Source organism: Malaclemys terrapin, chromosome 8 (genome assembly GCF_027887155.1).
Source record: "Malaclemys terrapin pileata isolate rMalTer1 chromosome 8, rMalTer1.hap1, whole genome shotgun sequence".
In the NCBI taxonomy this organism is placed as follows: domain Eukaryota; kingdom Metazoa; phylum Chordata; order Testudines; family Emydidae; genus Malaclemys; species Malaclemys terrapin.
The window spans coordinates 106,237,468-106,253,037 of NC_071512.1; the positions used below are offsets into that span (position 1 = coordinate 106,237,468).

The 15,570-nt window shown below is 41.7% G+C and overlaps 1 protein-coding gene across 6 annotated transcripts in view; it reads right to left on the reverse strand.

Annotated features, from left to right (window-relative positions):
* MAST2 (microtubule associated serine/threonine kinase 2) overlaps window positions 1-15,570 on the reverse strand; it is a 344,273-nt gene that overhangs the window by 8,065 nt on the left and 320,638 nt on the right. For all 6 annotated transcript variants that reach the window (XM_054036560.1, XM_054036559.1, XM_054036565.1 and 3 more), the window contains 8 exons: window positions 15,366-15,467; window positions 13,614-13,736; window positions 12,248-12,357; window positions 10,115-10,266; window positions 8,751-9,061; window positions 4,360-4,575; window positions 2,207-2,433; window positions 562-684 (listed from right to left, as the gene is read on the reverse strand). In XM_054036560.1, coding sequence (XP_053892535.1) covers window positions 562-684; window positions 2,207-2,433; window positions 4,360-4,575; window positions 8,751-9,061; window positions 10,115-10,266; window positions 12,248-12,357; window positions 13,614-13,736; window positions 15,366-15,467 — 1,364 coding nt within the window. The remainder of the gene's footprint in view (window positions 1-561; window positions 685-2,206; window positions 2,434-4,359; window positions 4,576-8,750; window positions 9,062-10,114; window positions 10,267-12,247; window positions 12,358-13,613; window positions 13,737-15,365; window positions 15,468-15,570) is intronic.

The window sequence follows — 15,570 nt, forward strand, 5'->3', positions numbered from 1 at the left end:
TTCCATAAATGTAGTCAGCACACAAGGAGGTATCAAAATACAAGTCATTTAGCTAAATACTTTCAAGACCAGCTATTACAAAGCCTCTTTTAAACACTGCTGACAATAATCCTTGAGAAAATAGTATTAAGAGCTAATAACATTAACAGCCTAAAGCAAAACAAAATTAATGGGAAAAATGTGAGGGTGTTTGTTTGTTAAAATGATACAGGGGGGTTATTATAGTTACACCATATTAACCTATTTAATGCTTTCAAATTCATCATTAAAGTCAAACAAATGAGCATCTCTTCTGGTGCCAACTATACCCGATAGGCCTTAACTTTCCACAAACATTAATGGAATGTCAGTTTAAAGTGAAACAAGACATTTTTGGAGACTTCAGGAAAGACTTATAATTTCTACTTGGCAATGGGATTAATGCAAAGGCTAATGTTAGGAGCCAGGTATTTAACTTGCATTTAAAACAATCCTCTGACAATCAGATACTAAATGGGTTTTAAATCAGTTTTTAGGTATGTACTGTCCACATTCTGTAATACAAGCATGTTCCGGCCCTACCTTCAGGATCAGTTCCACCACTTCAGTATGCACCAGTCCATGGACAGACTCTCCATTGACATGGGTTATCAGATCACCTTCCCGCAGACCTGCTTCATTAGCAGGACCTCCTTCTTCCACATGCTGGCAATGACAAGGAAATTATTTACCTGAAAATACACAGGAACATAGGAACAGCAGGACCAGACCAGACCCGAGGTCCATCCAGTCCAGGATCCTATCTCCAACAGTGACCAATACTAGATGCTTCATAGGAAGGTGTAAGAACCCCACAATAGTAGATGTGGGATAATCTGCGCCCCACAGGTCTCATCCTGATCTCTAAGAGCTAGAAATTAGTTTAAGCCTTGAACCATGAGGTTAAGTGTCATTGCAAATTTTTGGACATTATATTATCGCTCTGAATATTCTTGATATCCATATAAATATATAAAAAATTAAGTCCACTGAGCTTCAGAATTAAACATCCTGGAGCATGTCTCTTGGAAGCTGGCTAAAAAGTCTTGTAGCCCCATTCTCCTGTCAGACTAGTTTCCAGGCATTGAGATTGTACATATCATGCATCTGACTCCAAACAAATTCTTTTCCCACCTCCCATCATTTAGCACAGTACTTTCTAAACTGTGATGCCCTAATCATCCCATAAGGCTTTTCCCCCATTGGTGATGCTGTCATCCACACCTCAAAATAGGGGCTTGCAACCTTAACGTGAGGTGTAACTTGTTGCAGCAACTTTCTCTTCAATATGGACTGAAGAGGTTGCAAGCCACAGTGCTAATAAATACAGAATTTGTCAAGGGGAGGCAGAAGGGACCACGGGAAGCTACTATCATTATGAGAAAAATCCAGTTCCAGATCATTTTTCTACTTAATGATCAGCATCAAACAATGATCACCACATACAAAGACTGGCTCTCCTAATGAGCTCTGCAAAACACTGATATAGAAGGATATTAAGAAACCATTCCCTTCCACCCTCTCTTATAACTCTAAAACAGTGTATTTTAAATAATATACACCATTTTGGGGGAAATGATTATGGTTAACAGTCATATACATTGCCAAAGAAAGATCACATAGATCATATACTGTGTAAGGGGAAGGGAGAGAGATATGGAGAAACAGCCAATAAGATCCCTTGGCATAATACACAGCTAAACTGAATGTCAAATGGCTGGACAATCAATGTAAAGGCACTGATGGTTTAAGGCATGTAATCAACGCCAAGTGGCTGTCTTGAAAATTCCAGCAGACTGGGTTGATCTGAAGCAAACTATCACGGCTTATACAGCTCACAATGAATTAGCTGTAACTGACCCTCATGTGACAACCCCAATAGACAGCAAGAAGAGTTGCACAAAGACACATGCTTTAACGTATGCACTTCTGGTAAAAGGAGGCAGACCTACGTTACCAGTGGTGGAAAAAGGAAAAAGCTGTTGTGATTTTTGTGACGGGGTTGGACTGCTGCTGAAACAACCCTTAGGGTTTTTAAAGATTTTGTCTGTCAAAAGACTCCTTTGGGTCTGAATTAGGAGAGGGGATACATGGCAGCAAAAGGACAGAGTATAGATTAAACCTGCAATCTTGAAAGAAAGGATTCCCAGCCCCTAAGAGCATTCTTATTAGAAAAACAGTGACTTACCCAGACCATGTGATGCACAGCATAGACGTCAGTATCCCCCATGTAGACTCGAATAGCACGAAGGGTAAAGCCGTATTTCTTTCCAGCCCGATGGATAATGATTGGTGGTTTGGGGTTTGTGATAGCAGGAGAAAAGTCTCGGCTTGGTGAGGAGTCCCTTGAAGATGGGTTGGAGGACAGAGAATGAGGTGACATTGGACTAGCCAATGGGGAACAAGTGTGGTGATCTACAGTGATGATACAAAGGAGTGCAAATTAGAAAGCCTGACCTTCAAAGGGAAATATAACTCCTGCTAAAATTCTAATAGGAAATGAAATCTTCCTTACGTTTTTATAACGCTAGTGAAAGCGGCATTAAAAATTCCTTTAGTATCAAATGTATCAAGGTTCATTTCCTGCAGTCTTTTTAATTAATAAGTGCTCTGAAAGGTCAAAATCAATGCTGTTTCCAAAAAAGTGAGTGCTTCTTATTGTGTACTTAGTACAGCATTGTTGTTTGTCATCTAGAATTACAGCTGGGCCAATGTGTCCATTTTGAAAAGCTATTTTCAGGGATTCATTATGCAACCATAAATATTTGCTCCAGGTAGAATCCTGGAGTATACAGTTTCAGTCCACCAAAGATTTCTTTTACTATATTTTATATAGATACCTGCTTTTATATATATGGGATGACAGTTTCTAGATTAGAGAATATACTGTTCAAATAAATAGTCAACATGGGGTGGGTCACTTGTTTGCCCAATGTAACTCAAAACCAACCTGGATTTAAAAAATGAAATTTGATATGAGTTGGATTACTACTGGCTCAAGGAAGTTGTGGGGGTTTTAATTCAGAAGGAGCAAAATATTTACAAGTAGTAGGTAGCCAATGCAGGAGCATTGTAATGATTTAAAAATAATATTACAAATGAGCAGCTGCAGAACCCAGCTCCCCTCTTACATGGGTGTGATTCAATTGGCCTATTGGCTAAAAACTATTACAGTTGTTACTCATATTAGTAGTAATAGCACATGTATTAAAATAGTCTTACTATACTTAGATAAGCTGATAAAATAATTTACATTACAAAACATAAAAAATATGAACTGAATACACAACTCCTGTATTCGTCTAGGAAAAACTGCCATGAAGTGACCATTAAGAAACACTGCTGAGCCATCTATTACGTATTTACCTGACAGATGAGAACAGTTCTGTCGGAGCCTCCACTGGATAATTAAACAAGCATTTTAGAGAATTTCAGGAGGGAGCTGGTAGTTAGAAAACCAACCAACCCTCAAATGGCAGGAAATGAAATGCAAGTCATCACAATGGAGCCAAACAGCAATCTTCTGTCTGTCTCCCAGGTTCCAACAGAGACATGATCGCTGGTATTGCTGTACCAGGATATCGTGCTGGCCTGGCACACTGGCACTGTTGGTTGGGCTGCAAATTGCAGGGACGTTCCTGGTCTCCTACTAGGCAGAAACAAGAGAGTCCCTGGGACTTCCAGTAAGGCCTTGAGCTCTACAAAGGGGAGGTGGGAGGTAGTGGGCATAAAGCAAGAATTCCTCCCAGAGAGTCTGCTGAACCATGGCCCTTTCTACCCCGGCTTGACAGAGGCTTCTAATGCATGACACAATCTGGTGCCAAAAATTATAAAGATATATCCATATCTCTATATACACACCGTTTGGTACTAACTTACTTAAATGTATTTAACCCTCTCATCTGAACATTTCTGGAAATTGAATGCGCCAGATATGTATGATTTCAACAAAATGTTAGGGATATCAGGTCCAGAGAAGTAGCAGCACAAGGGTTAAACTTGTTTTGTCTGTAATTTTAATAGATATTCTTGCTGCATCCTTGTCTAGAGATCAGCCAAAGTTCTTGGAGCCAATTTAAACAAAAGAAGCTGCTATCGAGACACTGAGACACAGCTGTCATTTATGGTATCTGTAGTCACAAGATCACAAGTACATCTCCGCCTTCAGCAAAATAATACTCCTTTTCCATGTAAGTGGCAAATAGGCAGGAGTCCCAATTCCTCTTCCTTCAGGAACAATATCTTTATTGGCAGGAGCAGAAAACATAGAGGTCCCGTCTGCAGGTCTTTTGTTCAAGGCATTCACATTTTTACAATATCTAAATGTGGCTTATTTCTTACCTGAGGGAATCAGGAGGGAGAGGGCTGTAGCTGATGCCGATTTAATCACTTTGTTGACAGGTCTCGAGGTACGTTTCTCCCCCGATTCCCCAGAGAGCAACCGGTGCCGTGCCCGCCGTACTGCCAAGTCGCTGATGGCTTTTGGAGTGGTAAAATCTGGACCCTCGTTGCTATTGCTACGAATGCGCTGATCAGAGAAATCTGTAGTGCTCCCGGCTACAGTTTAAATTAAAGTAGATTAGAACCATAGGGAATTCCTAACAGCATATTCCCCCGCAGGCAAAATATATGAAATCAAAGTCATGTTTACATGTAGTCCAACAGTGAATTTTCCTCAGAAGCAAGCCCAGGGCTTGAGTTCTTATTTATAGAAATTTATAACCACTGGCGTTCTTCTGTATGCCGAGAATTACCTGTTTTTCGTTTGTTGGAAAGCCAGTTCTTGAAACTAAGTTGCTGCAGTAATAAAATTAGATGGAGCCTAACTCTCTAGCACAGCTTTCAAGTAGTGAGCCATTTAGACAGAATTGTTTATATGGCAAATAACCAGGGGAGGTTTGAGGAAGTACTCTCATTATTTTTATTACCAGCAAGAACTGTCAACCTTAAAGGCTGCAACAACTGAACTAGGTTTTATGCTATTTACAGAAGAACGGCCATACAGGGTCGGATCAGTGGTCCATCTAGCCCAGCATCCTGCCTTTCGACACAGGCTGGAAGCAGATGCTTTGGGGGAGGGGGAGGCACAAAAATTACATTAGAAGAGTTTAATTAACAGTCTAATTCAGCGGTTCTCAATCCATTTACCATTGTGGGCCTCATATGCAGCATCTCTGTTAGATGGGCCACATCCACACAATATATATGTTACCTGTATGACCCTGCGGCTGTCATGGGCTGCAGCTGGGTGCTGATTGGGCCGCACGCAGCCCACGGGCTGCAGATTGAGAACTACTGGTCTTGTTACATGATCACATACTATTTTTTCCACGGGACCCTGCCTCATTCAGTGTACAGAATGGATGGTGCTCACGCAGTGAGCAGGTGTTTAATATTTGATCTTCTTTGTTCAATGTATAGTCCCAGGCATGTCCTACTACACTCTGTTCAAACCCTTCTCTGAGGACAGAATTATTAATTTCCTCCTGGGCTTCTCTATGGTGCCCATCACTATAATAACTGAGTGCTTCACAAACCACTCCTGGGAAACATGGGGGGTTATTATCCCCATTCTACAGTTGAGGAACTGAGGCAGAGAGCGATTAAGGTCAAAGGTATTCATTCATTCTGATTGTCCAAATTGAGGTGCAGATGAGCTAATTTTTCAGAGGACTTAGCATTATATAGCACTTCATATGTTCAAAGCACAGACTTCAGTTGCAACTGTGAGCACAGCACTTCTTCAAATCAGACCCCAAACCTCAAGTCAGCACCCAGAAAAGGAGGAACACCACAATAAGTGACCATCTGGGAAACATTTGGTTTAAGCAACTGGACCGGCATCTCATAGGAACTCTGGGGCAGAGGCAGGGATAAAATCCAGTTCCCCAGGGAAGCATTCATCTATGACCATGGTATTGTCTTTTCTCTTCCTGCAGTTCCCTGTCTCATTCACTCCACACCTTCCAACTTCTGAAACAAATGAAGCAGGGGTCTATAGACAATAGTCTCCTTCACTACACAACCCTGATTCATCCCCACAGCAGATCTGATCTGTGCACTGTATGAGACAGGGGCCCTGCGGAAAATATAGTATGTGATCATGTAATTAAAGGGAGGGAGGGATAGCTCAGTGGTTTGAGCATTGGCCTGCTAAATCCAGGATTGTGAGTTCAATCCTTGAGGGGGCCACTTAGGGAGCTGGGGCAAAATCAGTACTTGGTCCTGCTAGTGAAGGCAGGGGGCTGGACTCGATGACCTTTCAGGGTCCCTTCCAGTTCTATGAGATAGGTATATCTCCATATTATAATGTAAATGCACAAGGGAGCCAAATTAAGGTTGCACAGGCAATCTTAATTCTGCCATTTACTATCTTTTGAGTGCTTGACTTTGTAACTTTAACAATGCTTTTTAAACAGTTTTTTGGTAGGTAATTTCCGAGGTTTTTAATAAAGCAAGCTGAAAAAACAAACTCCATCTTGCGACATCATATTAACACCCCCAAGGGTCATCAGCAGGGTTGGGACCTTTAGATCCACTGCACAGACCTCTGTTACTTGAGCTAACGGAGTAACCGATAGCAGTAGTAGGTTGTCATCCTCTATGTCGATCACCATTAGAGGGGTATGGGACACTGCCTGTGGATTTCGAAGATTTCAGAGGAATGGTGAGACTGAGAATTATTGGTTATATTCTAGGCTTGGAAGGAAGTGTGCTCTAGTAGGCACAGATGCTTCTGCCTATTTCCCCTGAGTTTGACCCATTCTGCCCTGTCCCCTCCAACCAGTCTCTTAGAATCATAGAATATCAGGGTTGGAAGGGACCTCAGGAGATCATCTAGTCCAACCCCCTGCTCAAAGCAGGACCAATTCCCAGCTAAATCATCCCAGCCAGGGCTTTGTCAAGCCGGGCCTTAAAAACCTCCAAGGAAGGAGACTCCACCACCTCCCTAGGTAACGCATTACAGTGTTTCACCACCCTCCTAGTGAAACAGTTTTTCCTGATATCCAACCTGGACCTCCCCCACTGCAACTTGAGACCATTGCTCCTTGTTCTGTCATCTGCCACCACTGAGAACAGCCGAGCTCCATCCTCTTTGGAACCCCCCTTCAGGTAGTTGAAGGCTGCTATCAAATCCCCCCTCATTCTTCTCTTCTGGAGACTAAACAATCCCAGTTCCCTCAGCCTCTCCTCATAAGTCATGTGCTCCAGACCCCTAATCATTTTTGTTGCCCTCTGCTGGACTCTTTCCAATTTTTCCACATCCTTCTTGTAGTGTGGGGACCAAAACTGGACACAGTATTCCAGATGAGGCCTCACCAATGTCGAATAAAGGGGAACGATCACGTTCCTCGATCTCTGTCCCAGTCCTGTCTCTTTCCCTCCCCTGGTTCCTTGTCCCAGTCCCATTCTCCTCACCCTGGACAGTCTCAGTCTCCACTTCTCAGGCTTCTCATCCCAGTCCCAGTCTCCTTGCCCTGCCCAAGTCTCATCCCTCTTTACTCTCCATCTGAATCCCCTCTCCACCAGCTGTTCTCCTTGTTTTTCTCCCAACAAATTGTCCAGTCACTCCCGGTTCTCTCTCACACACTCTGGCTCCTTGTCCGATCTGTCTTACCTCTCCCATCATCTCCTTCCCCCTACTCCACTGGTTCTCAGTCTCAATCTCCTAACCCAGCCAGTCCCATTCTCTGCCCCGCTCCCAGGCTCCTCATCTGATCTCAGTCTCCCCCACACCTACTGGCTTCTACTGCCCCCTCCAGTTCACTCTCTGGATTCTCATCCCAGTCGCCTTGCCTCGCCAGGCATAGCCCCCTTCCTCTAGCTCCCAGTCCAAGCTTCCTTTCCCAGACAATCCCATTCCCCACCCCAGTCCTTCTTTCTCCTCATCAACCTCCAGTCCAATTTTCTGTCCCACTCCAGCCCCTTCTCCCAATCTACTCCCTGCTCAGATGCTGCTCTTATCCCATATTCAAATCAGGCAGCCTCCTTCTCCATACTGCTTGGGCCCAGCATGGGGGTCACCGAAAGCACAGAAGAGAGAGTCTCCCTGCTCCCAAGTCCAGGGTCTGGACCTGACACAGCCTGCAGCAGCCTAGAGCTACAATTTCGGATACAGTCCTGCCCAGGACAGATGGAATGTTCTGAGAATTTAGGTGTTAAAATCTAAGACGTCTCTACTGAGCATGTGCAAACTGCGATTTTTTTAATGGCTTACAACTTGGCGGGGTTTTACTGGGATGTCAAAGGTCAAGTCTCTGCTCCAAAAGAAGGGAGGCACTACAACTTTTCAAAAAAAGGTTACCAGATTATTATTTTTTTTTAACATGGGCAAAACATGTTAAATTTCCCCCTAACCTTATTCTTGGAAACAACTGAACTGTTTGGGCTAAAATTCTCCTAAAAATTCAGCCCAAGGCAGACACCTGGCATGGGAAATTTCAGCCCAAACAGTTAAAATTTTGTAAAGTTATACGCAACAGGGTCTTGCAAATGTTGGGCAACCTTGCCGAGTTTAAAGAGGGACTAGTCTGAAGTAAAGCAAACAAGTTTTAAGAGATTAAAAATTACTTTAAAGAAACACACAAAGCCACAGTAATTTACTAGTGCAGTATTTACCATGCAATGCTAACGAAAGATGTTACTCATAAAACCACATTTTAGTGCAACTAATATTTACACCCTAAACTGGACTTCTTGATGGCAGTGATCCCATCCCACCAGGTGCATACCTGTCAGGGTTGAGCTGCTGATGTTGCTGATGGTTGAAGAGGGTGTTGTTGGCCCAGTGTCTTCATGTAAGTGCAGCTCTCGCTCCACAGGTTTTTCTGGAATTGGCAGGGGGAGCCCCTCACGTGACTGTACTGTAGATAGTAACGTTCCATCTGACTGTTGCTTTTTGGGAGCAAGTCCTTCTTCCTCAGCTGAGATGGCGAACCGGGGCATGTCGAGAAGCCCCGAACAACGCCGCCGAACAGTAAGAGGCGGACTGGAGTCGCTCTCTGTGTGTGAGGATTCAGACACGGACAAGCGCTTACGCAGTCTGAGGAAAAAAAGCATGACCAGGTCACTGGTTGGGCTGTGATAATTCATAATGCCAAAGAGCAAGTGGTTGTTATTGGTATCACAGAAATAATGAGTAAGCTCAAGTCAAAGCAATATGATTCCAGGTTCAAGCCTCCCAATTTGGCTGAGGAGGAAGCTTGGTTTAGGGTTATTGTTTGGACCATTAAAAGTTATGGGTATTTGCAAAATTCAGATCTGGATTGTTTTCCCTTATTAACTTTTTAAGATAAGTACAAAATCAAACAAAATACAATGCAATGAAGGTGAGACAAATTATTATAACAATCGTTATTACCAATAACAGGGCACAGAAATGCAAACACTTGTACCTATCATCTTATGCTTTTACCTGCTCTTTTTAATTTTTTAGACTTATTTTTATAACAACATTTTGCACAAGCAAGGCCTGAGCAGGATCGGTTTATATTAGTTACACATGTAATCTATCAAGTGTTTTCAGTAAAGGTGTCATGTAGGAAAGACATTCTAGATCACAACCACCTTAAATGCATCCATGTGACACCATGTTTTAGCAGATGATCCCCCATTCTGTAACTTGTGTAGTTATTTTCTTCATTAAGCTGAATCCGACAATTATTTCAATCATTCTGGGCACAAGGGAGGTGTGTGAGATTTCTATTTTCTGAGTATTATGACATTTTGCTAACAACAGAGATGACAGGACACAATTATTTCTTGTATTCAGAACTGTGGAAAGACCAATATTTTTCTAATTTGTGGCAGGAGAGAATGTGGGGAGAACTGGATTTTGAACCCCTGGAGGTTGAGACGTTTGGATTGGGAATTTTGTCCATTCTCAGGAAGGAAGATTTGCTTACGAGCAGAATACCCTTTGCTTTATTTTACATCTTCGCTGTAAGCTTACATAATGTTAGACCTTAATGAGATGCTTTTAAGTAGTACAGAGATTTTACACTGAATTGCAGCTGTAAGAGTTTCTGATGTCAAAGTAGATGGGAAAAAAGCCTTCTTTGTGATTAAATAAAAAGTACAAGTCTAATAAACTCACATTTCAGGAGAGCCAATCACCCAGCTGCGATCCCGACTTTTCAGACCACCGAGGCTGTCTAGCCGATCATCTTTTTCCTCACTGAGACTGCGCTTCGTTGGTGGTGTTTTCCTCTCTTCGTGGATGGAAAGACGTTCCATACTGCTGTACACCTGCATATAGCAAAAGCACTTAAGATCCATCTGTATGAAGCATGTAGTGAACAGTCCTGCAAGTCCTTATCAAATCAAAAGGTATTTCTCTCCCAGAATGGAAGCTTGGTTTAAAACCTGAACTTGGCAACGTTCTTTGATTAGCTAATGCAGGACCCAACACAGATGTGATATGCTCAGTCAACGTATATCGGGGAGAAGGGAAGAGGCAAGATTTTATAACTGTCACATATGTCCTTCTGCTGTAATACCTGCACTCAGATATGCAATTGTGATGCTACAAAGGCCATTTTAATGCTAAAATTTTAACCGGCTCCACAAAGTGCTGAAGGCTCAAGGCAGACATCTAGATCATGACATCTTACCACACAAACTCAACTCTGTCATTAGCATCCTGCTGATGACCTCATTTCATTACTGTGATTCTATCAATATTGCCCCAAGTTCACTAAACCTTTTCAACAAAAGAGTCTCGCCCTCTTTAAGGAATTTGCTGTGCTGCTCACAGCTCAACCAATGTGCCTCCCTCTGCTGTACAGTGATATTTTAAATAATAATCCAATTAACAAACAAAAAAACCTTTTACAGCTTTTAAAACTCTATTTGATTGTGGACCTGATTTTCATAAGATGAGATTAATAAAAATGCTGTTATTAAAAATACAGCACATCAACAAGAAAGCTATTAATAATTTATTTGGCTAAATTGTCAGACAAGCTTTTCAAAATATAAAGAGCTTTTTATTCTTCCCCTTCTACAGATGTTGCAGCATTTTCTAAATCTAAACATAAACGTATTGCAGTGGACTTTCTCTCTTTGTGCCAAAAATACTGAACCGAAGTTGCAGCCTAACAGATTAATTGCTTCTCATAACAGGGGGATAAGGTGGAAAAGGAAATCAAGACTTGTGGATTTGTAAAAACCTGTTCAAGGTCCCAACTAATTCTCAGGTCCAATTTCAGTCTTACTTATAGTGGTGTAAACCAGGAGCCAGCCCTCTCAAGTTAATGCTCGTTAAAACCATGGTGATACCTGAGCCAGGTCCACAGAGAAGACTGGATAATATTACAACCCTCGAGGTACTTTCAAATAGGGCAGTCACATACTCTCTTTCACTGTTATAAAGAGGACAGTGATAAACTGTTCTCCATGTCTACTGAAGATTGGACAAGAAGCAATGGGCTTTATCTGCAGCAAGGGAGATTTTTTCTTAGCTATTAAGAAAAACTTTCTAATTACAAGGGTAATTAAGTTTTGGAACAGGCTTCCAAGGGAATCCCCATCACTGGAGGTTTTTAAGAACAGGTTGAACACCTGCCAGGGATGGTCTAACTTTACTTGGTCCTGCCTCAGTGCATGGCACTGGATATGATAACTTCTCGCAGTCTCTTCCAGCCCTACATTTCTATGATGCTATGATACAGGGGTACTGTATGTAACTCTTATTAACACTAACAGGCCCACCAAGGAAGGAAGATGTCTTAGTGTTTAGAACAAGTTCAGGTCTGTTTACATGCATGGTGAAACAGCATTTGGACCATATATGGAGCCCGTCACAAAATGGACTTGGGTTTTTATTTAATATCAATAGTAGACCTATTTTGAGACCTTTTGAACCCCACCTGTTATTTCAGGGCAACCTAGAATAAGCGTTGCAGTACTACCATGTGTACAGAGTCCATTATTGAAGATAAACTACTGCAGTACAGACGGCGGACACAAACCACGGTGCACTGTCCTTTCTGTCTAAAATGCTTAACTTCAATGAGTGTTAAAGACTATGTGGCCCCTTCATATTATTTGAACATTGTTTTTTTTAAAGGGCAACTTATGACGAACAGAAAAATCTAAATAAGACTATGATTTAACTGGGAATTGGTCCTGCTTTGAGCAGGGGGTTGGACTAGATGACCTCTTGAGATCCCTTCCAACTCTGATATTCTATGATTCTATGATTTTAAACAAACTAGTATGCCCTTACCTTACTGAACCGTGGTGAGCAAGATGAGAACTGCCTAATTTCTACATGATCATCATCATTTGTGTCTTCATCTTCTTCTGAATCTAGGTGCTGGTACCGTTCAGAACGAGCTATGAACAAGGACACAAACTGCAGTATAATTAACCAGCACTTAGAGAGTTCATGCCCTTTGTACTTTCTATAAAGTACGTCGAACAGTAACTGATGCTCTCAGGATCAGTCTGCACATAGCAATTCCTATTTGTCTAGCTGCAAATGTGGCATGTCGTAGAGCTTTGAGTATTTTTGATCATGAAGAATATCTTCAGTAAAACTGTGCATGTGTGCAAATAGACTTCAAACATACACACCGTTTTGCTCTTCCTATTCCTTTAAACATGTACAGACTGAGCCACATTTGCTGCATTGCATCAGCCAGAAAGGGCTTATTTCAGGAGTTATAAACCTCGGTAAACTAGTGCTTATGATAGTAATGCCATCTCAGTTTTCTGATGTCCATATAAAGATCCTCTATGACATGAGAATTCTCCCCCACAGAGGACTCATGCCATGGTATCCCTCTATCCAGCTAAGCATGCCTGGACATTTGTTGTTGTCTGCAAAGCTTGTCAACTGGGAATTGCTAGAAAATAAAAAGGCACTTCTACCCACGGGGATTGAGCTCCGTGTCCCTGCACCGTATCCCACCATCACTGTCCCAGAACCAAAGCACTAGAGCTTGAGGTCTAACGTGATCACCCCACTGCACTAGTGAGCCAAGCTCTATCTAACTACAGTATTTCAACCAGCAACACACAGTAAGCTCTCTCTCTCAGTGAAAATTATTGTAATAATTCCTTTACAACTCCAAAGGATTTTTCCTTCCAACATATGAGTTAAATACGAGTTAAAAACTAATATCGCCCCAAAACTGTAGGGTGGAAACATGCACGTGGACTGGAAGAGTCATCGCATCTGATGTGCTTGATCACAGCAATCATTTTAGCATTACCCAGCACAGTGATGTTCATGTGAACAGAAAGAAGGGAGGACAAAAAAAAAAAAAAAATTATACACAGCTAAATACCTCTATGAATGAAGTAAAGAATTTCCAGGGCTCTTCTGATAATGCTGTGGCCGACAATGGGATATAACTAGGCCACCAATACCAACGAAGCCTGGAATAATTTTCATGCAATTCTCATTCAGTTCCAAACTCACTCCTCTCTTGGGATTCAATATAGTACTTTTTCCAGAATATCAATCACATATATTTTAATAAATTGGTGATAATGGCTTTCATTGAGCAATTAACTACATATAAGAAATATGGCCCACATTAAAGATGATCTAAACTCAGGCTGAGTGAGAAGCTCTTTTTCCTTACTGTCAAAGTAGCTAGTGTCATCCTCAGATTCCAGCTGTGGAATAAATTCTGCTTTCTGTCGAAGTAATCCATTCCAGTCCAGATCTTTAAAGAACCGGTGCTGTTTCACCTCAAAGGCACTACCTGAAAGGAGGATATTTTTCTAACATTGCTCTCATGTGACAAAAAAATGCTCACGGCATAGGAGAAAACACGAAAGTACACTCATCTAACACACACATTTTCTGAGAATCACAGGAAACTAAACTTGGGTTCTTTGCCAATGCTGTGCTGACAGATAAAAACTGCACGATTTACCCCCCCTAATGTAAGCACAACACATGCCTACATTGGCTGGGAAGCAGCATCTCCTGTATAATTCTGCAGTGTAAGTCTCAAGAGTGAGAACAAATTAACCTCTTAATTAAAAACCTTTAAATGCTATCTTGTTCACACCAAGTGTATGTGCACAGGTTTTGACTCTGATTCAGCAAGGCACATAAAGATAGGAGTAGTTCCATTGAACTCAAAAGTATTAAAATTAGGCACGTGTTTAAAAATATCTTCTTGAATTGCGACCTTTGTTGTTAAACTCTGGAGCTTGAACACTCAGAAAGAAAAAAATAAGAAAGGCTCATTTGCCTGCAGGGGTGTGGACATTTTAAATGAAATCTCTACTCATAAAAGGTATCGGATTTGTCCACAGAAAAGGCCTGGTCTGAGAGAAGAAAAATAAGGTTTGTTGGCTAAGAGCAAAGACGCCCACAGTGGTGGTAGTTTTAGTGGAATAGAATCTGTCCACCAGCAATTGAAATAAACCCACCAATGCATTTTACATATAACAAAACACAACACCCTTAAGGTGGCGACGACTTTCAGCCACCACCAGTGGGGCCTGGATTTGAGCTGGTGATCTCTCTCTACATGAAAGGCTTCACTTCACATGACTGATTCTTGAGCCACCCAGCCGGTAAGAGTACACTTGGAAATTGTTCTGTATTTGCATTTTTTAAATACATATAAATTGAGTTACTAATTTCAAATGAAACATGAAACAAAACAAAACCAAACACAAAACGTTAGTGAAAACGAGAACAGTGCCATGAAGCTGCAGGGTCAGGCAGGAACTGTTGAAACTGGAGTGTCATGTGGAAGTTAGCTAAATACATCAATGGTTCCTTAAAATCTTAAAAGGGACAGTCCTAAATTGCAAAGGCTTAAATCTGACCATACATTGCTTACAGATAGTCTTAAGCACTTTACTTTTCCCAGGAGACTTCAGGTTCTTGAATTTTAGTGGATTACACAGCAGAGAGAAAAGAGAAAAGTACCGCTAAAGAGAAAAGTTGTCATTTTGTTACGCTCACAAGTGCTCATCAACATGGAGGGTCACTGTCCTTGAATTTCATGCAAATTCTGTTAAAGCAATATTCCGATTGAGAGACACATCCCTGACAAAGCCTGAACTGGAGCAGTCAAAATGGCTGTCTAGTGAGGTTATGCTGTGATATTTACAGTGAGTCAGATTGGTGAGCAGACACCTTTTCTTCTTTAACCCTCAAAACAATGGCATTTTTCTGACACATGCAGATTTCACTGGGAGTCTGATCACTCTATCCACAGGGACAGGGAGCTGTTCAGACCATCACTAAACTCAATGCGTACTATTTCACAGCACAAAGCCAGCATTTCACAACAGGGTAGCAACTTCCATTGGCACTGCAGCGTCTTTTATTGCTTCTGGTTAGTCTTTTCGCAAGAATACGCCTGTACCTGTTCCCAGTCTTTCCAGAGGGTTTTGACAGAGAAGTTTAGATGTGAGGTCCTGTGCATCTGGTGGTAATGCTTCATCCCCTTCTGGCCAGGCAATTTCATCTAAGGAGATAAAGCAATATGAAAAAGGCAAGTCATGAAATCCACAAACGTTTTTATACAATAGAAAGTAGTATGCTATACCATAGTATGATTTGAACGGGTT